Genomic DNA, 23,730 nt, shown 5'->3' with positions numbered 1-23,730 from the left:
TTTCAAAAATATCATACTCGGCTCAAAACCAAAACGTACGTAGTAAACTAATTTTGAGTATGATTCAAACTATTTTCACCGTAACAATTTATATTATAAAAAAAATATATTATTTAATGCTCGTGGCCACACATTAATTGCTATGTGGGTTAGATGAAATATTTTCTTTAGTCTTACTTTATAGATTTTCAAATATTTTATTGAAAATATCTATAATTTTGCAGTGATAAAGATGCAATTAGTAAAAAAATCACATAAAAACCAAACAGAAAATATTCATATCCAATATTTCAATATAATATAAGATGTTTCTGGGGAAAAAAAATAAAAAAAAAGAGAGGCAATAGACTCTGGACAATCACGAATCCAACTAAATTACCAACGACTATAAGAAATAAGTGGAAGTAAACCAATATCTTCCGACGGTGGCTAAAATATAGCTAGAAATTGTGTTAGTCTTTTTATCATGTATATGCAGATTAGAAATATTGAGAGATTGAGGACTTGATCCTGTAGAATACAGGATAGTTGGCATTATCCATTTTCTCCAGTAACCCTTCCTACTCACCTATTCTACCTGCAAGAGTAAGAAAAAAAATCGCCTAGATGAGTTAGAGACCACCACAAACTGAAAAGCAGCCTAAAATATAGAGTTGTTGTGTGTTCAAAGTCCCCACTTATGATAATAGTATCGCTAGAAACTACGTTTTGTCTTTTCATCATTTATATGCAGACTAGAAATATTGAGAGAATGAGGACTTGATTCTGTAGGAAACATGATGGTTGGAATTATCCATTTTCTCCAGTTACCCTTCCTCCTCACCCTGCAAGAGTAAGAAAAAAATCGCCTAGATAAGTTAGAAAGCACCGATGCTCTATCTAAAGTGCATGTTGTGGGATGAAATGTCTACAAAATACCCGAAGGATATAGATATATAGAACAAGTCGGATGAGAAAGCTGAAAAGGGGATATTAACAGATTTTGCTCTTAAGTTAATCTAATTTTGGAGGATATAATGGATAAATACTAGTAAATCTAATTTTTGGAGGATAGTATATTAGCAAGAGTATATGATTTATTTGGGTGATATATTCTCCGAAATATCAAACTAAAACATGCTCCCACATTATTCTTATACTCAAAAATATCAAACTAAAACATGCTCGAAATATATAAATAAATCCATCTGTATAAATTATTTCAAAATATTTTATAACATTTTATTCTTGTTTAATTATGTGCTCGATATCTATCTAGTTTTCAAAAGTTGCATGATTCCCATTCTTAACATTGAATTATCTAGAAATCGAAAAATACCATGGATTGCCCCAATTTAGGCTATCTTCGATTAGTTTCAATTTGAGTAAAAAAATAAAAAACATATATACATAAATTACATTTGAATTAATACAAAATTAAATAAATTCAAAATTGAATTAAATGAATTGATATAATCAATGCAAACAATAATTAAAGTGGTCATTTATTACAGTACACACACATATATAATTAATTTTGATATCTGCACACCTACCGTACACACTTTTGTGAGCACCGATGAGGTGTCACTCATCTATTGGATGTGATGAAATATAGAAAAATTACACATCGAATGGATGAGTGATATATATATATATATAACATTGCAATCATTTGTGTTTAAAATTTATTATACAGTTTGTAATAAAAATTAAATATATCATAGTAACACAAATCATATCACAAATTAAATTGATTGATATAATCAATGTAAAAAAATTTTAATTTAGTTTATATTTTCAATAAAGTTTAGTTTCAATTTGAATAAAAAAATAATAAAAAAATATATATATAAATTATATTTTAATTAATATAAAAATGAATTAAATTCAAATTTGAACTAAATGAATTGATATAATCAATACAAACAATAATTGAAATTATCATTTATTGTAGTACATATATTTCAATATTAATGATATATCTTTTCTTTTTTAGAAAAACATTTTGACGGAAATTAATATTTTTGGAAAATATAGAGTACTTGGTAAAAGGACATCGTAAAATGCACAATTGTATTTTAAAAAAACCACTAAAGAACCAGTTGTTTCCCGTTCAATGATTTTATTCTTAACCTATATTGCTCATTAAGAAATTGAGGACTTGATCATGTAGAATACAAGAAGGTTGGCATTATCCATTTTCTCCAATTACCCTTCCTCCTCACCTTTTCTCCCTGCAAGAGTAAGAAAAAAAATCGCCTAGATGAGTTAGAAACCACCAATACTCTATCTAAAGTGCATGTCGTGGGATGAAATGTCTACAAAATACCCAAAGGATAACAAGTCTATAGATATATAGAACAAGTCGCATGAGAAAGCTGAAAAGGGGATATTAGCAGATTTTGCTCATAAGTTAATCGCATATTCACTTGTTTTTTCAGTAAAATTTTGGACTACACTACTAGTAAAAGATTTACTATAAGAAAAGTGGTATTGCGAGGATCAATATGCGATACATTTCACCTGTATTTCCACACATTCGAAGCTCGCAAAGCATCCAATATAAGTTGGACATTGTCTGTCAGCTCCCTAATCTGAAAAATTGAGAATGTATAATATTAGTATTCATAGTTAAGTCTCATCGTAATAGGTGGCAAATCATTTAAAAAGTTTGATATGATCAGCCATAAAATATCCAGCTGCCTCTGTGACTATGATAAGAGGTTAAATGGCAGCACTAACAGTCGATTTGGTGTTTCAAATCATGGCAGGCAAGATTTCAGCCAGAGATGCTTTTGATCCGATCAGGCATCTCCAAATTCCACTCCAAAGACAACTTACATGAATAACTAACCCGTCCAAGCTACTTCATTCTCAAAATAGTATCATTGTTACCTAATGAAACCAACTAAAAAGAGTGTACCATGATTCTAATGTGCATTCTTGGTCATACAAATTTACCATTTCCATATCAATATAAATCTTTGATAAACTCAAGCGTATTACAGTTAGATATCAATTGTCATTTTATTTCATCCAAGAATAATCTAACAAAACCGAAACATTTCAAAATTCTTAACCTATATTGCTCACTAAATTCCAATTAAAGAATCAAGCTTTTGATATTTTCAACTTTCTGATCTAGAGCCTCAAAATTTTCTTCTATGTACCAACAATCAAAAAAGAATCGCAAGTTTAAGTTTAGATAAAATGGATAAAGAAATAAGCATAAGCAGGAAATTTTTCATTAATTTGACCGACTTACTTTCTTAAAGCTTGCTATTAAGTTTATGGGAACCCATCCATCCACATCCATTTTCTGGCGCAAATATGTGTCCTTCACCAAATTATCATCACTGCAAGATACATGTGAAAATCCAAGCGTTGATACCATGCGCAAATAGACAGCAATGAGCGGATGAATCATTTAGTATGCATAACAAAATAACATACCAAAAATAATAATCTATCTGTTTCACAATTTTGGAAGGCAAGTGAGGATCAGGTATGGGAGACGACATTGGTGCATATGGAAACATAGGCATGTGCCCGGGTGAACCTGGGTGGGGTCCAAGAGCAAAATACGTAAAAGATGAAGCATCTGCAAATTGAAACAAAATATAATTAGCACGCAAGATAATCTACAGAAGCAAGTATCTCAAAGCAGCAAACCTCACCATTGTAGAACACTGGGGGACCATAGGGCCGCGCACCCACAGGGGGAGGTGGAGGAATAAAAGGAGCACTTGAAACTGGACCACGTATGAAGGGCCGAGAGGCGACACTCTGCTGGGGTGCAAGGTTTACTCTGCTGCCAAAAGATTGATGGTTATAGCTCCAATCATCAATCCAACGTTCCTGGTATCGTTTGCTACCATGGCCATGATTAGAAGAACCATTCCCTTGAAGTTGCGGTCCACTGTTGTTCCTTCTAAAAGGACCACGCGGATGGTGTGGCTCATGCCCACTGTGAGATCCTCCTCTCTGTCCAACATCCCAACGTGTGTTGTCCCTAGGAGATACCCCCGAAGAGATGCTGGACTTCACTGGCTTAAAAGGAGACGCTTCAACCACAGAACTGTGTGAATTTGGTGCTTGAGAAAAGCTGCCGTTGGCTGTTATGTTTCTGTGACTTGTCCTGTCACCACCTAGAGAACACTGGCGGATAGGAGATTCATGGTTCGAAGCTGAATTTGTTGCTACTTCCTGTGAAGACCAAGAGTCAACTGACGTCCCCTATTATTCACAAAAAGAAAATTTCGTAAGGAAAGCAGTCTAACTTGTACGAAAACTTGATCATCGAGTTCATAATAGCACTAGAAGCATATATAATAAAACCCAAGCAACTAAGAACATCAGATAAATTGAACAGGTAGATTAAAAGGGCCAAAATATAGAGAACAACAATGACAGAAATAATAAACCTGTGACAGAATGATTGGTTCGTGAGAGAGTTCTTCAAGAGAATCAGTCGAACTCGAAGAAGCCTTCGTGGAAGCACGAGCTGATTTGGAGAAATCAGGCCAAGATGCTGTCCCCATCAAAGCACCAACCTGCGGAGCAACACCATTAGCAGGATTGTTCCAAACACACTTCTTGGTTACACCAACATTCTCACTTCCCTCAGCCTGACCATCCTCGGCCAAGAAACTAGCAGGTGGTGCGATTAATTGGTTTAGGAAAATTTCAGAAGGCAAAACGTGCTTCTGATCAGAGATACTCGAACATGAACAAGGCGACGCGAGCCGTGAATGGCGATCAATAACAGAATTTACAGATTGAACAGAGGCGGAGGAGTCAGAAGCAGTAGCCATTGCAGAAAACAAAAAAATAGGTCAGGCAACTGAACATCAAACCCACCAACACAATCGAATCGATTAAAGAAAACCCAAAAATTCCCACTCGAAATCGAAATCGCCTATCTCCGCCCGTTTTCTTGTTCGGAAGCAAATAAAAGTGCAGTGTTCTAGTCTCCCCGCATATATATAGAGCAATGAAGCGGGGAATTAGTTTCCTACGACAAATATAATTACAGCTCGGATTTAATTAGGATATACGTATTTAGTATCAAGATAAAAAGATAAAGGTTAATTTTATTTATTTATATATCGGAACAAATAATATTTTATATCTCGAAAAAAAACAAAGAAGTAAAATAATCGATATTTAAAATCCGATATCTTTTATTTATAAAAACAAAGCCTATGTTTTTAAAAATCGAAAAATCTTTAATGATTTATAAGGTGATTTATATCAAGTTTTACTTTTAAAATTTTGACATATGGTGATGATATAATTTATCTCCAAATTATCATTAAGAAGATCTTATCTTTGTATTTCAAATTGTTTCACATTAACTTTTTGCTAGAAAATTTTGATAGAATTAAATAAAACTCAAATACAAGATTAGATAAGAAAAACAAAAAACTTACTCTAAAATTACTAAAAAATAAATAATCTAAATAAGAAAAAATATTTACTATTGTCATATTAATTTTTTCCTAAAAAAATAGCCGATTTATCTTTAATACCATACTTTAAATAAATAATAATTAATGTATAACATAACTATACTTTCAAAAATATAGATAAGGATTGGATGTTCAAAATTTGAAAATATGGTGAGAATAAGAACATGAGTGTTACTTCTGTTCTTAGATAATATAGAGATTATAATTTGCTTTAATCATTCTAAATCAATTGACAAAAATATTCTTTTAATTAAATAAAAATCATGATAGAAATCTACGTTAAACTAAATAGATTTTTTTTGTCAATTGACATGTAATAATTGTTCTAAATAATTTATGTACTAATTGATTCAAGCCCAAAAAATTATTAGAAAAAATTGGCTCTACAAGTATTTGTCACTAGTTCAACCCTAAGAATTATTATTATGGTCTGATTCATCTATGCACTGCTATCTAGAATATAGAGGTGATTTCAACATGTTCAAGAGTTGATTTTTGTCGTATAAGATTATTCATGGTACACACGTAGCATTTTGTTCTAAATATCACTTATTTTTTTGTGTTCCTGTTGATGATTGTATCTAATATTATTCTATCACATCTCATGCACATGTAAACGCCACAACATAACGAACTCTTATATCAACTAACAAATACTTCGTATTTGCTCTTATTTTATGAAAATGGCAAAACCGATTTTTATAAGAGTGCATTTTATGTCATTATAAACTCATTTAAGTGTTCAATTTTCTATATAAGAAGAAATATCAAAGACATGTTTTCAGAAGTCCTCAATAAGCTCATCCATTTAAAAATTTGGTGGTAAATTTTTATTAAATATGTATATTTGTCCCGGAATCATGAAATACAAAACCTAAAGTGCCTCTTAAAACAAAATATAAACCGTACCGTTATCATAGCACAATTTTAGTACAAGGAAATGAATCCCTCTCTCTGTATTCTTAGGTAAATGAAAATGTTCTTTGTTTATGGAAAATCAATTTAAAATAGGAAAGGTTCAAAGTATATTCTAAGGGTGTGTTTGGTTGAGTGGATTAAACAATGATAGATTAATAGTCAAACACTTATCCAATATTTGGTTAAAATTTTAAGATGTTTTAATAATCATTTTGATCCGATTTAAGATCCAATTTTTTAGATAACTATTTGATATTAATCTAACAAATCAAGTGAGATACACTATCAAAACTTAATAAATTACATTTTTCTCCTCTTATTTCTTAGAGTGTTAAGTTATTTATTGAATAAAGAGTGAGTCTTATGTGAGACCGTCTCACGGATCTTAATCTGTGAGACGGGTCAACCCTACTCATATTCACAATAAAAGTAATACTCTTAGCATAAAAATAATACTTTTTCATGGATGACCCAAATAGAGATCCGTCTCACAAAATACGACCCATGAGACCGTCTCACACAAGTTTTTGCCTTGAATAAAAAATTTATTTTAGAATGTTGTACGTTAGATGTCGATCCTGATATTTAATATATCATTATTATTTAATTTGATTTAAACTTTAAAAAATATAAAGATATATTTTTATTTTGAAAAAAATAATTTATTTGTATATATTTTAATAAAATAATAAAAACTAAATTTTAATGTTGGTTATGCTTATCAATAATATTTTTATTTTTATTATATTTAATTTTATGATATTTACACATATTAATTCAAGATTATTAATATCGTCATTATTAACATTATTATTAATTATCTAATATTATGTATTGCTTTGAGCACAACAAATAAGTAAACTTAACAAGGGTATAATATTAAATTTATTAATACGCAAAAACTTGTGTGAGACGGTCTCACGGGTCGTATTTGTGAGACGGATCTCTTATTTGGGTTACCCATGAAAAAGTATTACTTTTTATGCTAAGAGTATTACTTTTTATTGTGAATATGGGTAGAGTTGACCCGTCTCACGGATTATGATCCGTGGGACGGTCTCACATGAGACTCACTCAATATTTAAAAGCTAATCACATATTCAAAATGTTGAACCAAACAATCTTAATAGTATCACATAATGTTTGATTATCTATAGCATAATTAATCATTTATTTATCTCATCACTTGTACCAAACACACCCTAATAGAATAAGAAACATGAAATGAAATAAATATTTTAAAGATTCGTCTTGTCTTATTAACCAGTTGAAATCGACTACTGTGTTAGATCTATTGTCCCTACTAATGCACTAGCACATTATAATCGGTTGGGAGAATTCAGAATCGATTGGCAATATCTTTGTTAGATGACTTCCGAAGAAGTTTTTTTGTTTGAAAACCTCTTTCTCCAAATCCACTAAGATTGGACGTTGATGCAGGATTTGATGTATCCTGGAACCAGTTCGACGTTGGTGCAGTAGTTGGTGATCCACAGGGTGTTTTAGACTGTTCAAACAGTAATTCAACCGACGGTCAAGATGATATTTAAGTTCTAGAAGTTCAACCACTTATTGATTCGGCGGATTTCCTATGACAACAGAATCTTTAGGCCCCAAAATTCACAAGCACCTAAACTGACTAGAAAAATTTCACCAGGCGGGCCTACTCCAAATCTCCAGAAACTATACCAAAAGCAATCATGCCAATGTTCTAGCTATACACATATATGGAACAAAAATAATACCAGAAAACAGCAAAAATCAACGAAGATTGTTTTGCGCAACCGCTTGGCACAGTTCATCCTCGTAGAATAGGGCTCTATTAGAAGCCAAGGATTTGCAGACAGGTTTCGGCAAAAAGGATGGCACCAAACATTTTGAAGAAAATGGGGATTCTTGGAAGAGAACAGCTGCAATTTGGCGCATCTCAGTGCATTTTAGACGAGAAGGGGGACGAGGGCCATGCTTAGGTGCCTTGGGTGAGTGAGGACTGCCAATCCACACTCCTTTTCCACCTCCCTTGCTGCAAATGGTTCCAATATGTTTCAACATTTTTTGTTTGTAGTAGACTTCTTAAGTACAAACAACATATTGGAACCATTTGGTTTGAGTGGTTGTAGATTCAATTTCTTGATTTTGGTTTGATCGTACGCTTCTAATGCAGGTGGGTTATCACGATTCAAGGGGTTTGGTGGTTTCACCCACCCCATAATTATAATGTGTTTTTTCCTTAACATTGATTTGTTCTCCCGTGGTTTTTATTGTTTTAGGGTTTAGGTTTTTGCTATGTCCCGCAAATTGGGGGTTTTCAGCATATTTGGGGATTTAGAACATTTAAAGAAATTAATTTTAGGCTATGTTTGGACCTTGGGTGACAGAGAATGTGAAGAAAACCATCATTCATACTGAGAACCCCAAGGATGCAGTTTTCATTTTCTTTGTGATTGTGTGGTGTAGGATTTTGGATGTGAATTTTGTGCTGTATAGGTTTTTGGAGTTGATTAAAGGTGATTTTTCAATCACCTTATGATTATTTTTTTCAGAAACGTCTCACGCAGCGACTACCGAATTTTAGAGGGATGTTGATCTTTAGTAGTACTTTCTCTCGAATTATTCTTTATGCTAATGAAGGAGCTGTCCCTGCTATGCAGTTGGTACCATATTGGGAGCAATGACTGGAGCGCTTATTGGCCAAGAGACAGAAAGTGGATTTGTTAGAGGGGCTTCGGTTGGTGCCATATCCGGTGCTGTTTACTCCATCGAAGTCTTTGAATCATCACTTCTTTTGTGGCAGTCCGATGAATCTGGGATACAGTGTCTCCTGTATTTGGTAAGTCTTATCTATTGAATGGATTAATAATCTTGAGTCAATACTATTCAATTGCAGACGTGATAATTCTGGCATTCAATCTTCGAGATTTATAGCATGTTTAGTAATCTGATTGAGTTTGGAGCTGATAATCTGACTGTACAGATTGATGTGATAGTGAGCCTTCTAAGTGGCAGACTTGTCCGCGAGCGTATTGGTCCAGCTATGCTAAGTGCCGTGCAAAGTCAGGTATTATGCTGCTCGATTGCTTTTCTTTGAAATAGGGATGACAGTATTTTTACTTTTTTGACTTACGAAATTTTCTTCGTTAATCAGATGGGAGCTGTAGAAACAACATTTGAAGACGTTCCCGACATTTTTGACACTGGCGGGGCAAATGGTTTGTTAGTAGACACAGTTGAAAAGTTCCCAAAGATAAGGGTTGCAAGAGACGACATTGTTGATACTTCCGGAGAGGGAGTCTCTTGTTCTGTTTGCCTTCAGGTACTGTTCTAATTTCTTTCCCTTTTTATCTGTCTCTTGTTAGATAAACTACATCAGTGCACCTTGACTTTTGGCCTATATAGTGACATTTATGAAATTTGCGTAATTTCTATGACAAAGCAATTACGCATACGACACATCCTACATCTACACTCGTTGTGGGTATTCATTTATATCCACCTAATTTCAGAAGAGGCCATTGTAATTATTCAAGTGTTGGCCAAAGTTTGAGCTCTTTGTATATAGACTTCTTTTATCGACAAGTTGAACTGATTTAGAAGAATCTGTCCCATGCTTTTAAATATACGCAGGACTTTCAGCTAGGGGAGACCGTGCGAAGTTTACCTCATTGTCACCACTTGTTTCATCTACCTTGCATCGACTCTTGGCGGTGAGACACGGTTCTTGCCCGTTGTGTAGAAGAGTATTTTGATGCTCTTTTTGTACGGCGAGAAACACCAGCTTGATGATATCCTCTTACTCGTATACGGCCTCTCTATTTGTTCAATAAATCCGTAGTTTTAGATTGGCTAGGTGCAGCTCTATGTATGTAGTTTCTGAGCAACATCTTTCGTGTTCGGTCTCTGCGCTTGATCACGATTTTGTAAAGAAAATTTTGAGGTGTGGTTTGTATTCCCTCACAGATCCTACGTACACACAATGTTTGTTTGCTATTAGTATTTTCTTTATCATCACTAGTTGTGTTGTTACATGGCATTGTATCGTATCCATCTTGTATGACGTGGATAATTTGACTATTCCTATAAATCATCGTAAATTATGCAAATTAGTACAGGCGCATAATATATTTTCATTCTTATTCATTTATAAATATTGTTCCATAGTTTATTTATCAATAAAGTTCAATTTTTCTTGCTTGATTTTCACTTCATTCACAACCATGCTTTGCACTTTCTAACCATTTTAATTTTAACGCTCATCTGGTGTAACTCTTTATTCTTGTTTTTTTTAAAAAAAAAATCTATTAAGTGTAAGTATTTTAATTTATAACATCGGATTTCAGATTATCTTTTATGACAATCGAAATCACCTGTTTACCATGTAATGAAAAAAATCTCTCACTCCAATGGCTAACAAGAAAGTGAGCAATCAAACTACCATTTCAATTCAATCATATGAAAAATTTGAGAATTCTAAAATTGGCTACAAGTCCGTGAGAAAGCTAGTTTTTTTAAAGAACTTTCCTAAGCTAAAGAGATAAAATGAAAGTACTTTTTTATGATATATCAATGAGAATGGAGAGTCCTCCTCCCAATCCATACATACATGATCGATAGAATACTGCGTAAGTAGGACAGTCAACTTTATACTGTTTACTTTTTGGATTTGAAAAAGAATGCATTATCATTCATTTTGCAATAATTTCTTTAAAAAAAGTATATTCATTATTAGCGGTTCTTTTTTTTTTTTTTTTTCAAGGAATCGAAAATAAAAATTAGGAGAAAATTATCTCAACTACATTTTCTGAACCAAAACAAATTAAGGCTCGGCTGAGCAAATATTTTTAGTATTTTACAAATAAAAAATAAAAGCATGTGTTTGGATAAATTTTTTGTGAAATATTTTTAAAAAGGTGTTCTACAAAGAACAATTGAGAGTTTTTTTTTTATATTTTTAGAAATAAAGGTAACGATAAAAATCGAAACATACTACTTTTTAATTATAAAACGATTTTAAATATATGTCCAAATGCATATTTGTTCTTAAAACAACTTCAAATCTTTATGGTATCGAGACGTTGAAATTATTTTTACTTTTCACAAAATATTGCATAGTTACGCAATTACTTCTGTATGAAGGTCCAAAATACATGTCATTGATAAGACCAAAACTAATTCAATCTTTTCAAAAAAAATAATAATAATAATTCAATCTTTACAAAAAAAATTCGGTATTGTTAGCAATTTATTTGAAGTTATACTAAAGTAAAATTTTAAATATTTAGTCGATCAAAACTCAAAATGTAACAAGTTAATAGATCGAAAAGTTTATTTTTTCCCTACAAAAAAAATGACCGATTTCAAACTTTAAAATCTTTCTTGATTCAAATTTCAGTTCCATACCTGAAATATGAACTAAGAACCACCGTGAAATCCAAAACAAACGTGTTTAGCAAGGGCAATATAGGTATTTCGCGAGAGATACACGACAAAAGACCCAAACAATTCATCCATGCACGATGATAGAAGAACATGCTACCCACTCAACTCATTCCCCTCTCTACTCTTGAATAGTCCCAACATTTAACAATTCTTAAATCTCAAAGCCGACAGCCAAAATGGGTTTCATTACAGGAAACGGAAAAAACCTCTATCTCGAATCGTCGTGAAAAAACTTTTCCAACGATCATCATCCGATCACGAAAGCGATTCTAGTATTGTGATTGTGCACAACAACAACAAAAGGAAGATTCAGCAATGAAATAAGCAACATCTTGTATGAAGAGACTATGGGTACAGATTTCTTGTCAAGAGAAGATATGGTTGTCTTACTTATTCGCGCGCACACATATATATATAGAGAGAATTTTGTTAGAAAAGACGAAAATGATCTTGTAAGTTGGCTTGAATTGAAATTTGATTATTTTATGAGTCAAAATTTGTTCTTAATGTAATAACTTGTCTTCCTTTGTATCTCATAACATAGTATTGAATATTATCCATACGTTTGAAAACATGGCAGCACTCAGGCGAAAAAATGATTCCAAATACGGACAATGACAAATTATTTTAGTAATTCCTACTTTTAATAAACAGATAATCAAAATCTATTTTGGTCAGACTTATTGGACAAACATGCCCTAAACCATATATTACTTATGATAACATAATGCATGTTTGCATATATTTATACAGGCTAGAAAGGCATTCAGAAAAGTCTGGTGAAGTTGCAAGCCCTCGTTCGAGGGGTTATCGTCCGAAGACAAGCACGCTTAGCCTTGCAATGCATGCACGCACGCACGCACTTGCCCAGTGCACCTCACTGTTCACGCTCGAAAGCTTCTGTTAAACGACTAGTCGAATATAGCCTAAATGGGAGCAATTCATGGTATTTTTCGATTTAGAAAATTCAATGTTAAGTGTTGTACAATTATTCCAAGGAAATGGGAATCATGCTGGCTGCGGATCAACTTTTGAAAACTAGATAGATATCGAGCACGTAATTAAACAAGAATAAATGTTATAAAATATTTTGAAATATATTTGTACAGATGGATTTATTTATATATTTCGAGCATGTTTTAGTTTGATATTGAGCTTGAATAATGTTGGAGCTTGTTTTAGTTTGATATTTCGGAGTATATATCACCAAATAAATCATTTACTCTTGCTATACTATCCTCCAAAAATTAGATTTACTAGTGTTGATCCATTATATATATAATTTCAAAAATATCATACTCGGCTCAAAACCAAAACGTACGTAGTAAACTAATTTTGAGTATGATTCAAACTATTTTCACCGTAACAATTTATATTATAAAAAAAATATTTATTTAATGCTCGTGGCCACACATTAATCGCTATGTGGGTTAGATGAAATATTTTCTTTAGTACTTTATAGATTTTCAAATATATTTTATTGAAAATATCTATAATTTTGCAGTGATAAAGATGCAATTAGTAAAAATAAATCACATAAAAACCAAACAGAAAATATTCATATCCAACATTTCAATATAATATAAGATGTTTCTGGGGAAAAAAAATAAAAAAAAGAGAGGCAATAGACTCTGGACAATCACGAATCCAACTAAATTACCAACGACTATAAGAAATAAGTGGAAGTAAACCAATATCTTCCGACGGTGGCTAAAATATAGCTAGAAATTGTGTTAGTCTTTTTATCATGTATATGCAGATTAGAAATATTGAGAGATTGAGGACTTGATCCTGTAGAATACAGGATAGTTGGCATTATCCATTTTCTCCAGTAACCCTTCCTACTCACCTATTCTACCTGCAAGAGTAAGAAAAAAAATCGCCTAGATGAGTTAGAGACCACCACAAACTCTGAAAAGCAGCCTAAAATATAGAGTTGTTGGTGTTCAAAGTCCCCACCTATGATAATAGTATCGCTAGAAACTACGTGTTTGTCTTTTCATCATTATATGCAGACTAGAAATATTGAGAGAATGAGGACTTGATCTGTAGGAAACATGATGGTTGGAATTATCCATTTTCTCCAGTTACCCTTCCTCCTCACCTTTCCTCCCTGCAAGAGTAAGAAAAAAATCGCCTAGATAAGTTAGAAAGCACCGATGCTCTATCTAAAGTGCATGTTGTGGGATGAAATGTCTACAAAATACCCAAAGGATATATAGATATATAGAACAAGTCGGATGAGAAAGCTGAAAAGGGGATATTAACAGATTTTGCTCATAAGTTAATCTAATTTTTGGAGGATAGTATATAATGGATAAATACTAGTAAATCTAATTTTTGGAGGATAGTATATTAGCAAGAGTATATGATTTATTTGGGTGATATATTCTCCGAAATATCAAACTAAAACATGCTCCCACATTATTCTTATACTCAAAAATATCAAACTAAAACATGCTCGAAATATATAATAAATCCATCTGTATAAATATATTTCAAAAATTTTATAACATTTTATTCTTGTTTAATTATGTGCTCGATATCTATCTAGTTTTCAAAAGTTGATCCGCAGCCAGCATGATTCCCATTTCCTTGGCATAATTGTACAACACTTAACATTGAATTATCTAGAAATCGAAAAATACCATGGATTGCCCCAATTTAGGCTATCTTCGATTAGTTTCAATTTGAGAAAAAAATAAAAAACATATAATACATAAATTACATTTGAATTAATACAAAAATTAAATAAATTCAAAATTGAATTAAATGAATTGATATAATCAATGCAAACAATAATTAAAGTGTCATTTATTACAGTACACACACATATAATTAATTTTGATATCTGCACACCTACCGTACACACTTTTGTGAGCACCGATGAGGTGTCACTCATCTATTGGATGTGATGAAATATAGAAAAATTACACATCGAATGGATGAGTGATATATATATATATAACATTGCAATCATTTGTGTTTAAAATTTATTTATACAGTTTGTAATAAAAATTAAATATATCATAGTAACACAAATCATATCACAAATTAAATTGATTGATATAATCAATGTAAAAAATTTTAATTTAGTTTATATTTTCAATAAAGTTTAGTTTCAATTTGAATAAAAAATAATAAAAATATATAATATAAATTATATTTTAATTAATATAAAATGAATTAAATTCAAATTTGAACTAAATGAATTGATATAATCAATACAAACAATAATTGAAATTATCATTTATTGTAGTACATATATTTCAATATTAATGATATATCTTTTCTTTTTTAGAAATAACATTTTGACGGGAAATTAATTTTTGGCAAAATATTAGAGTACTTGGTAAAAGGACATCGTAAAATGCACAATTGTATTTTAAAAAAACCACTAAAGAACCAGTTGTTTCCTCGTTCAATGATTTTACTTCTTAACCTATATTGCTCATTAAAGAAATTGAGGACTTGATCATGTAGAATACAAGAAGGTTGGCATTATCCATTTTCTCCAATTACCCTTCCTCCTCACCTTTTCTCCCTGCAAGAGTAAGAAAAAAAATCGCCTAGATGAGTTAGAAACCACCAATACTCTATCTAAAGTGCATGTCGTGGGATGAAATGTCTACAAAATACCCAAAGGATAACAAGTCTATAGATATATAGAACAAGTCGCATGAGAAAGCTGAAAAGGGGATATTACAGATTTTGCTCATAAGTTAATCGCATATTCACTTGTTTTTTCAGTAAAATTTTGGACTACACTACTAGTAAAAGATTTACTATAAGAAAAGTGGTATTGCGAGGATCAAATATGCGATACATTTCACCTGTATTTCCACCACATTCGAAGCTCGCAAAGCATCCAATATAAGTTGGACATTGTCTGTCAGCTCCCTAATCTGAAAAATTGAGAATGTATAATATTAGTATTCATAGTTAAGTCTCATCGTAATAGGTGGCAAATCATTTAAAAAGTTTGATATGATCAGCCATAAAATATCCAGCTGCCTCTGTGACTATGATAAGAGGTTAAATGGCAGCACTAACAGTCGATTTGGTGTTTCAAATCATGGCAGGCAAGATTTTCAGCCAGAGATGCTTTTGATCCGATCAGGCATCTCCAAATTCCACTCCAAAGACAACTTACATGAATAACTAACCCGTCCAAGCTACTTCATTCTCAAAATAGTATCATTGTTACCTAATGAAACCAACTAAAAAGAGTGTACCATGATTCTAATGTGCATTCTTGGTCATACAAATTTACCATTTCCATATCAATATAAATCTTCTGATAAACTCAAGCGTATTACAGTTAGATATCAATTGTCATTTTATTTCATCCAAGAATAATCTAACAAAACCGAAACATTTCAAAATTCTTAACCTATTGCTCACTAAATTCCAATTAAAGAATCAAGCTTTTGATATTTTCAACTTTCTGATCTAGAGCCTCAAAATTTCTCTTCTATGTACCAACAATCAAAAAGAATCGCAAGTTTAAGTTTAGATAAAATGGATAAAGAAATAAGCATAAGCAGGAAATTTTTCATTAATTTGACCGACTTACTTTCTTAAAGCTTGCTATTAAGTTTATGGGAACCCATCCATCCACATCCATTTTCTGGCGCAAATATGTGTCCTTCACCAAATTATCATCACTGCAAGATACATGTGAAAATCCAAGCGTTGATACCATGCGCAAATAGACAGCAATGAGCGGATGAATCATTTAGTATGCATAACAAAATAACATACCAAAAATAATAATCTATCTGTTTCACAATTTTGGAAGGCAAGTGAGGATCAGGTATGGGAGACGACATTGGTGCATATGGAAACATAGGCATGTGCCCGGGTGAACCTGGGTGGGGTCCAAGAGCAAAATACGTAAAAGATGAAGCATCTGCAAATTGAAACAAAATATAATTAGCACGCAAGATAATCTACAGAAGCAAGTATCTCAAAGCAGCAAACCTCACCATTGTAGAACACTGGGGGACCATAGGGCCGCGCACCCACAGGGGGAGGTGGAGGAATAAAAGGAGCACTTGAAACTGGACCACGTATGAAGGGCCGAGAGGCGACACTCTGCTGGGGTGCAAGGTTTACTCTGCTGCCAAAAGATTGATGGTTATAGCTCCAATCATCAATCCAACGTTCCTGGTATCGTTTGCTACCATGGCCATGATTAGAAGAACCATTCCCTTGAAGTTGCGGTCCACTGTTGTTCCTTCTAAAAGGACCACGCGGATGGTGTGGCTCATGCCCACTGTGAGATCCTCCTCTCTGTCCAACATCCCAACGTGTGTTGTCCCTAGGAGATACCCCCGAAGAGATGCTGGACTTCACTGGCTTAAAAGGAGACGCTTCAACCACAGAACTGTGTGAATTTGGTGCTTGAGAAAAGCTGCCGTTGGCTGTTATGTTTCTGTGACTTGTCCTGTCACCACCTAGCTCCGGAGAACACTGGCGGATAGGAGATTCATGGTTCGAAGCTGAATTTGTTGCTACTTCCTGTGAAGACCAAGAGTCAACTGACGTCCCCTATTATTCACAAAAAGAAAATTTCGTAAGGAAAGCAGTCTAACTTGTACGAAAACTTGATCATCGAGTTCATAATAGCACTAGAAGCATATATAATAAAACCCAAGCAACTAAGAACATCAGATAAATTGAACAGGTAGATTAAAAGGGCCAAAATATAGAGAACAACAATGACAGAAATAATAAACCTGTGACAGAATGATTGGTTCGTGAGAGAGTTCTTCAAGAGAATCAGTCGAACTCGAAGAAGCCTTCGTGGAAGCACGAGCTGATTTGGAGAAATCAGGCCAAGATGCTGTCCCCATCAAAGCACCAACCTGCGGAGCAACACCATTAGCAGGATTGTTCCAAACACACTTCTTGGTTACACCAACATTCTCACTTCCCTCAGCCTGACCATCCTCGGCCAAGAAACTAGCAGGTGGTGCGATTAATTGGTTTAGGAAAATTTCAGAAGGCAAAACGTGCTTCTGATCAGAGATACTCGAACATGAACAAGGCGACGCGAGCCGTGAATGGCGATCAATAACAGAATTTACAGATTGAACAGAGGCGGAGGAGTCAGAAGCAGTAGCCATTGCAGAAAACAAAAAAATAGGTCAGGCAACTGAACATCAAACCCACCAACACAATCGAATCGATTAAAGAAAACCCAAAAATTCCCACTCGAAATCGAAATCGCCTATCTCCGCCCGTTTTCTTGTTCGGAAGCAAATAAAAGTGCAGTGTTCTAGTCTCCCCGCATATATAAGAGCAATGAAGCGGGGAATTAGTTTCCTACGACAAATATAATTACAGCTCGGATTTAATTAGGATATACGTATTTAGTATCAAGATAAAAAGATAAAGGTTAATTTTATTTATTTATATATCGGAACAAATAATATTTTATATCTCGAAAAAAAAAACAAAGAAGTAAAATAATCGATATTTAAAATCCGATATCTTTTATTTATAAAAACAAAGCCTATGTTTTTAAAAATCGAAAAATCTTTAATGATTTATAAGGTGTTATATCAAGTTTTACTTTTAAAATTTTGACATATGGTGATGATATAATTATCTCCAAATTATCATTAAGAAGATCTTATCTTTGTATTTCAAATTGTTTCACATTAACTTTTTGCTAGAAAATTTTGATAGAATTAAATAAAACTCAAATACAAGATTAGATAAGAAAAACAAAAAACTTACTCTAAAATTACTAAAAAAATAAATAATCTAAATAAGAATAAATATTTACTATTGTCATATTAATTTTTTCCTAAAAAAATAGCCGATTTATCTTTAATACCATACTTTAAATAAATAATAATTAATGTATAACATAACTATACTTTCAAAAATATAGATAAGGATTGGATGTTCAAAATTTGAAAATATGGTGAGAATAAGAACATGAGTGTTACTTCTGTTCTTAGATAATATAGAGATTATAATTTGCTTTAATCATTCTAAATCAATTGACAAAAATATTCTTTTAATTAAATAAAAATCATGATAGAAATCTACGTTAAACTAAATAGATTTTTTTTGTCAATTGACATGTAATAATTGTTCTAAATAATTTATGTACTAATTGATTCAAGCCCAAAAAATTATTAGAAAAAATTGGCTCTACAAGTATTTGTCACTGGTTCAACCCTAAGAATTATTATTATGGTCTGATTCATCTATGCACTGCTATCTAGAATATAGAGGTGATTTCAACATGTTCAAGAGTTGATTTTTGTCGTATAAGATTATTCATGGTACACACGTAGCATTTTGTTCTAAATATCACTTTTTTTTGTGTTCCTGTTGATGATTGTATCTAATATTATTCTATCACATCTCATGCACATGTAAACGCCACAACATAACGAACTCTTATATCAACTAACAAATACTTCGTATTTGCTCTTATTTTATGAAAATGGCAAAACCGATTTTTTATAAGAGTGCATTTTATGTCATTTTAAACTCATTTAAGTATTCAATTTTCTATATAAGAAGAAATATCAAAGACATGTTTTCGGAAGTCCTCAATAAGCTCATCCATTTAAAAATTTAGCGGTGGTAATATTTTTATTAAATATTGTATATTTGTCCCGGAATCATGAAATACAAAACCTAAAGTGCCTCTTAAAACAAATATAAACCGTACCGTTATCATAGCACAATTTTAGTACAAGGAAATGAATCCCTCTCTCTGTATTCTTAGGTAAATGAAAATGTTCTTTGTTTATGGAAAATCAATTTAAAATAGGAAAGGTTCAAAGTATATTCTAAGGGTGTGTTTGGTTGAGTGGATTAAACAATGATAGATTAATAGTCAAACACTTATCCAATATTTGGTTAAAATTTTAAGATGTTTTAATAATCATTTTGATCCGATTTAAGATCCAATTTTTTAGATAACTATTTGATTATTAATCTAACAAATCAAGTGAGATACACTATCAAAACTTAATAAATTACATTTTTCTCCTCTTATTTCTTAGAGTGTTAATTATTTATTGAATAAAGAGTGAGTCTTATGTGAGACCGTCTCACGGATCTTAATCTGTGAGACGGGTCAACCCTACTCATATTCACAATAAAAGTAATACTCTTAGCATAAAAAGTAATACTTTTTCATGGATGACCCAAATAGAGATCCGTCTCACAAAATACGACCCATGAGACCGTCTCACACAAGTTTTTGCCTTGAATAAAAAATTTATTTTAGAATGTTGTACGTTAGATGTCGATCCTGATATTTAATATATCATTATTATTTAATTTGATTTAAACTTTAAAAAATATAAAGATATATTTTTATTTTGAAAAAAATAATTTATTTGTATATTTTAATAAAATAATAAAAACTAAATTTTAATGTTGGTTATGCTTATCAATAATATTTTTATTTTTATTATATTTAATTTTATGATATTTACACATATTAATTCAGAGATTATTAATATCGTATTATTAACATTATTATTATTATTATCTAATATTATGTATTGCTTTGAGCACAACAAATAAGTAAACTTAACAAGGGTATAATATTAAATTTATTAATACGCAAAAACTTGTGTGAGACGGTCTCACGGGTCGTATTTGTGAGACGGATCTCTTATTTGGGTTACCCATGAAAAAGTATTACTTTTTATGCTAAGAGTATTACTTTTTATTGTGAATATGGGTAGAGTTGACCCGTCTCACGGATTATGATCCGTGGGACGGTCTCACATGAGACTCACTCAATATTTAAAAGCTAATCACATATTCAAAATGTGAACCAAACAATCTTAATAGTATCACATAATGTTTGATTATCTATAGCATAATTAATCATTTATTTATCTCATCACTTGTACCAAACACACCCTAATAGAATAAGAAAACATGAAATGAAATAAATATTTTAAAGATTCGTCTTGTCTTATTAACCAGTTGAAATCGACTACTGTGTTAGATCTATTGTCCCTACTAATGCACTAGCACATTATAATCGGTTGGGAGAATTCAGAATCGATTGGCAATATCTTTGTTAGATGACTTCCGAAGAAGTTTTTTTGTTTGAAAACCTCTTTCTCCAAATCCACTAAGATTGGACGTTGATGCAGGATTTGATGTATCCTGGAACCAGTTCGACGTTGGTGCAGTAGTTGGTGATCCACAGGGTGTTTTAGACTGTTCAAACAGTAATTCAACCGACGGTCAAGATGATATTTAAGTTCTAGAAGTTCAACCACTTATTGATTCGGCGGATTTCCTATGACAACAGAATCTTTAGGCCCCAAAATTCACAAGCACCTAAACTGACTAGAAAAATTTCACCAGGCGGGCCTACTCCAAATCTCCAGAAACTATACCAAAAGCAATCATGCCAATGTTCTAGCTATACACATATATGGAACAAAAATAATACCAGAAAACAGCAAAAATCAACGAAGATTGTTTTGCGCAACCGCTTGGCACAGTTCATCCTCGTAGAATAGGGCTCTATTAGAAGCCAAGGATTTGCAGACAGGTTTCGGCAAAAAGGATGGCACCAAACATTTTGAAGAAAATGGGGATTCTTGGAAGAGAACAGCTGCAATTTGGCGCATCTCAGTGCATTTTAGACGAGAAGGGGGACGAGGGCCATGCTTAGGTGCCTTGGGTGAGTGAGGACTGCCAATCCACACTCCTTTTCCACCTCCCTTGCTGCAAATGGTTCCAATATGTTTCAACATTTTTTGTTTGTAGTAGACTTCTTAAGTACAAACAACATATTGGAACCATTTGGTTTGAGTGGTTGTAGATTCAATTTCTTGATTTTGGTTTGATCGTACGCTTCTAATGCAGGTGGGTTATCACGATTCAAGGGGTTTGGTGGTTTCACCCACCCCATAATTATAATGTGTTTTTTCCTTAACATTGATTTGTTCTCCCGTGGTTTTTATTGTTTTAGGGTTTAGGTTTTTGCTATGTCCCGCAAATTGGGGGTTTTCAGCATATTTGGGGATTTAGAACATTTAAAGAAATTATAATTTTAGGCTATGTTTGGACCTTGGGTGACAGAGAATGTGAAGAAAACCATCATTCATACTGAGAACCCCAAGGATGCAGTTTTCATTTTCTTTGTGATTGTGTGGTGTAGGTTTGGATGTGAATTTTGTGCTGTATAGGTTTTTGGAGTTGATTAAAGGTGATTTTTCAATCACCTTATGATTATTTTTTCAGAAACGTCTCACGCAGCGACTACCGAATTTTAGAGGGATGTTGATCGTAGTACTTTCTCTCGAATTATTCTTTATGCTAATGAAGGAGCTGTCCCTGCTATGCAGTTGGTACCATATTGGGAGCAATGACTGGAGCGCTTATTGGCCAAGAGACAGAAAGTGGATTTGTTAGAGGGGCTTCGGTTGGTGCCATATCCGGTGCTGTTTACTCCATCGAAGTCTTTGAATCATCACTTCTTTTGTGGCAGTCCGATGAATCTGGGATACAGTGTCTCCTGTATTTGGTAAGTCTTATCTATTGAATGGATTAATAATCTTGAGTCAATACTATTCAATTGCAGACGTGATAATTCTGGCATTCAATCTTCGAGATTTATAGCATGTTTAGTAATCTGATTGAGTTTGGAGCTGATAATCTGACTGTACAGATTGATGTGATAGTGAGCCTTCTAAGTGGCAGACTTGTCCGCGAGCGTATTGGTCCAGCTATGCTAAGTGCCGTGCAAAGTCAGGTATTATGCTGCTCGATTGCTTTTCTTTGAAATAGGGATGACAGTATTTTTACTTTTTTGACTTACGAAATTTTCTTCGTTAATCAGATGGGAGCTGTAGAAACAACATTTGAAGACGTTCCCGACATTTTTGACACTGGCGGGGCAAATGGTTTGTTAGTAGACACAGTTGAAAAGTTCCCAAAGATAAGGGTTGCAAGAGACGACATTGTTGATACTTCCGGAGAGGGAGTCTCTTGTTCTGTTTGCCTTCAGGTACTGTTCTAATTTCTTTCCCTTTTTATCTGTCTCTTGTTAGATAAACTACATCAGTGCACCTTGACTTTTGGCCTATATAGTGACATTTATGAAATTTGCGTAATTTCTATGACAAAGCAATTACGCATACGACACATCCTACATCTACACTCGTTGTGGGTATTCATTTATATCCACCTAATTTCAGAAGAGGCCATTGTAATTATTCAAGTGTTGGCCAAAGTTTGAGCTCTTTGTATATAGACTTCTTTTATCGACAAGTTGAACTGATTTAGAAGAATCTGTCCCATGCTTTTAAATATACGCAGGACTTTCAGCTAGGGGAGACCGTGCGAAGTTTACCTCATTGTCACCACTTGTTTCATCTACCTTGCATCGACTCTTGGCTGGTGAGACACGGTTCTTGCCCGTTGTGTAGAAGAGTATTTTGATGCTCTTTTTGTACGGCGAGAAACACCAGCTTGATGATATCCTCTTACTCGTATACGGCCTCTCTATTTGTTCAATAAATCCGTAGTTTTAGATTGGCTAGGTGCAGCTCTATGTATGTAGTTTCTGAGCAACATCTTTCGTGTTCGGTCTCTGCGCTTGATCACGATTTTGTAAAGAAAATTTTGAGGTGTGGTTTGTATTCCCTCACAGATCCTACGTACACACAATGTTTGTTTGCTATTAGTATTTTCTTTATCATCACTAGTTGTGTTGTTACATGGCATTGTATCGTATCCATCTTGTATGACGTGGATAATTTGACTATTCCTATAAATCATCGTAAATTATGCAAATTAGTACAGGCGCATAATATATTTTCATTCTTATTCATTTATAAATATTGTTCCATAGTTTATTTATCAATAAAGTTCAATTTTTCTTGCTTGATTTTCACTTCATTCACAACCATGC

At 32.9% G+C, this 23,730-nt stretch overlaps 5 protein-coding genes and 1 pseudogene across 5 annotated transcripts; 2 read left to right on the top strand and 4 right to left on the bottom strand.

Moving 5' to 3' along the window:
* Positions 1-694: 694 nt before the first annotated feature.
* On the bottom strand, positions 695-4,796 carry LOC142534592 (la-related protein 1C-like). Its single transcript, XM_075641454.1, has 7 exons — positions 4,407-4,796; positions 3,660-4,218; positions 3,436-3,583; positions 3,248-3,338; positions 2,506-2,576; positions 2,208-2,216; positions 695-824 (listed from the first exon to the last, which is right to left on the bottom strand). Exons 1-7 carry the CDS (start codon positions 4,794-4,796, stop codon positions 695-697), a joined length of 1,398 nt encoding a protein of 465 aa, XP_075497569.1.
* A 3,336-nt stretch (positions 4,797-8,132) lies between these two features.
* Positions 8,133-8,581, bottom strand: LOC142534591 (F-box protein At4g35930-like). The gene is made up of 2 exons (XM_075641453.1): positions 8,457-8,581; positions 8,133-8,394 (listed from the first exon to the last, which is right to left on the bottom strand). The coding sequence occupies exons 1-2, from the start codon at positions 8,579-8,581 to the stop codon at positions 8,133-8,135; spliced, it is 387 nt and encodes a 128-aa protein (XP_075497568.1).
* Positions 8,582-8,761: 180 nt separating this feature from the next.
* LOC142534588 (NEP1-interacting protein 1-like) lies at positions 8,762-10,376 on the top strand (annotated as a pseudogene).
* Positions 10,377-15,282: 4,906 nt separating this feature from the next.
* Positions 15,283-17,938, bottom strand: LOC142534590 (la-related protein 1C-like). The gene is made up of 6 exons (XM_075641452.1): positions 17,549-17,938; positions 16,796-17,360; positions 16,572-16,719; positions 16,384-16,474; positions 15,641-15,712; positions 15,283-15,351 (listed from the first exon to the last, which is right to left on the bottom strand). The coding sequence occupies exons 1-6, from the start codon at positions 17,936-17,938 to the stop codon at positions 15,283-15,285; spliced, it is 1,335 nt and encodes a 444-aa protein (XP_075497567.1).
* A 3,339-nt stretch (positions 17,939-21,277) lies between these two features.
* On the bottom strand, positions 21,278-21,726 carry LOC142534589 (F-box protein At4g35930-like). Its single transcript, XM_075641450.1, has 2 exons — positions 21,602-21,726; positions 21,278-21,539 (listed from the first exon to the last, which is right to left on the bottom strand). Exons 1-2 carry the CDS (start codon positions 21,724-21,726, stop codon positions 21,278-21,280), a joined length of 387 nt encoding a protein of 128 aa, XP_075497565.1.
* A 696-nt stretch (positions 21,727-22,422) lies between these two features.
* LOC142534587 (NEP1-interacting protein 1-like) lies at positions 22,423-23,520 on the top strand. The gene is made up of 3 exons (XM_075641449.1): positions 22,423-22,569; positions 22,657-22,824; positions 23,136-23,520. The coding sequence occupies exons 1-3, from the start codon at positions 22,438-22,440 to the stop codon at positions 23,256-23,258; spliced, it is 423 nt and encodes a 140-aa protein (XP_075497564.1). The 5' UTR covers positions 22,423-22,437; the 3' UTR covers positions 23,259-23,520.
* The last annotated feature ends 210 nt before the right edge of the window (positions 23,521-23,730 follow it).

The sequence above is a fragment of the Primulina tabacum genome, unplaced genomic scaffold (genome assembly GCF_025594145.1).
Source record: "Primulina tabacum isolate GXHZ01 unplaced genomic scaffold, ASM2559414v2 Contig610, whole genome shotgun sequence".
Classification (NCBI taxonomy): domain Eukaryota; kingdom Viridiplantae; phylum Streptophyta; class Magnoliopsida; order Lamiales; family Gesneriaceae; genus Primulina; species Primulina tabacum.
This window is presented reverse-complemented; position numbering and strand designations above follow the sequence as displayed.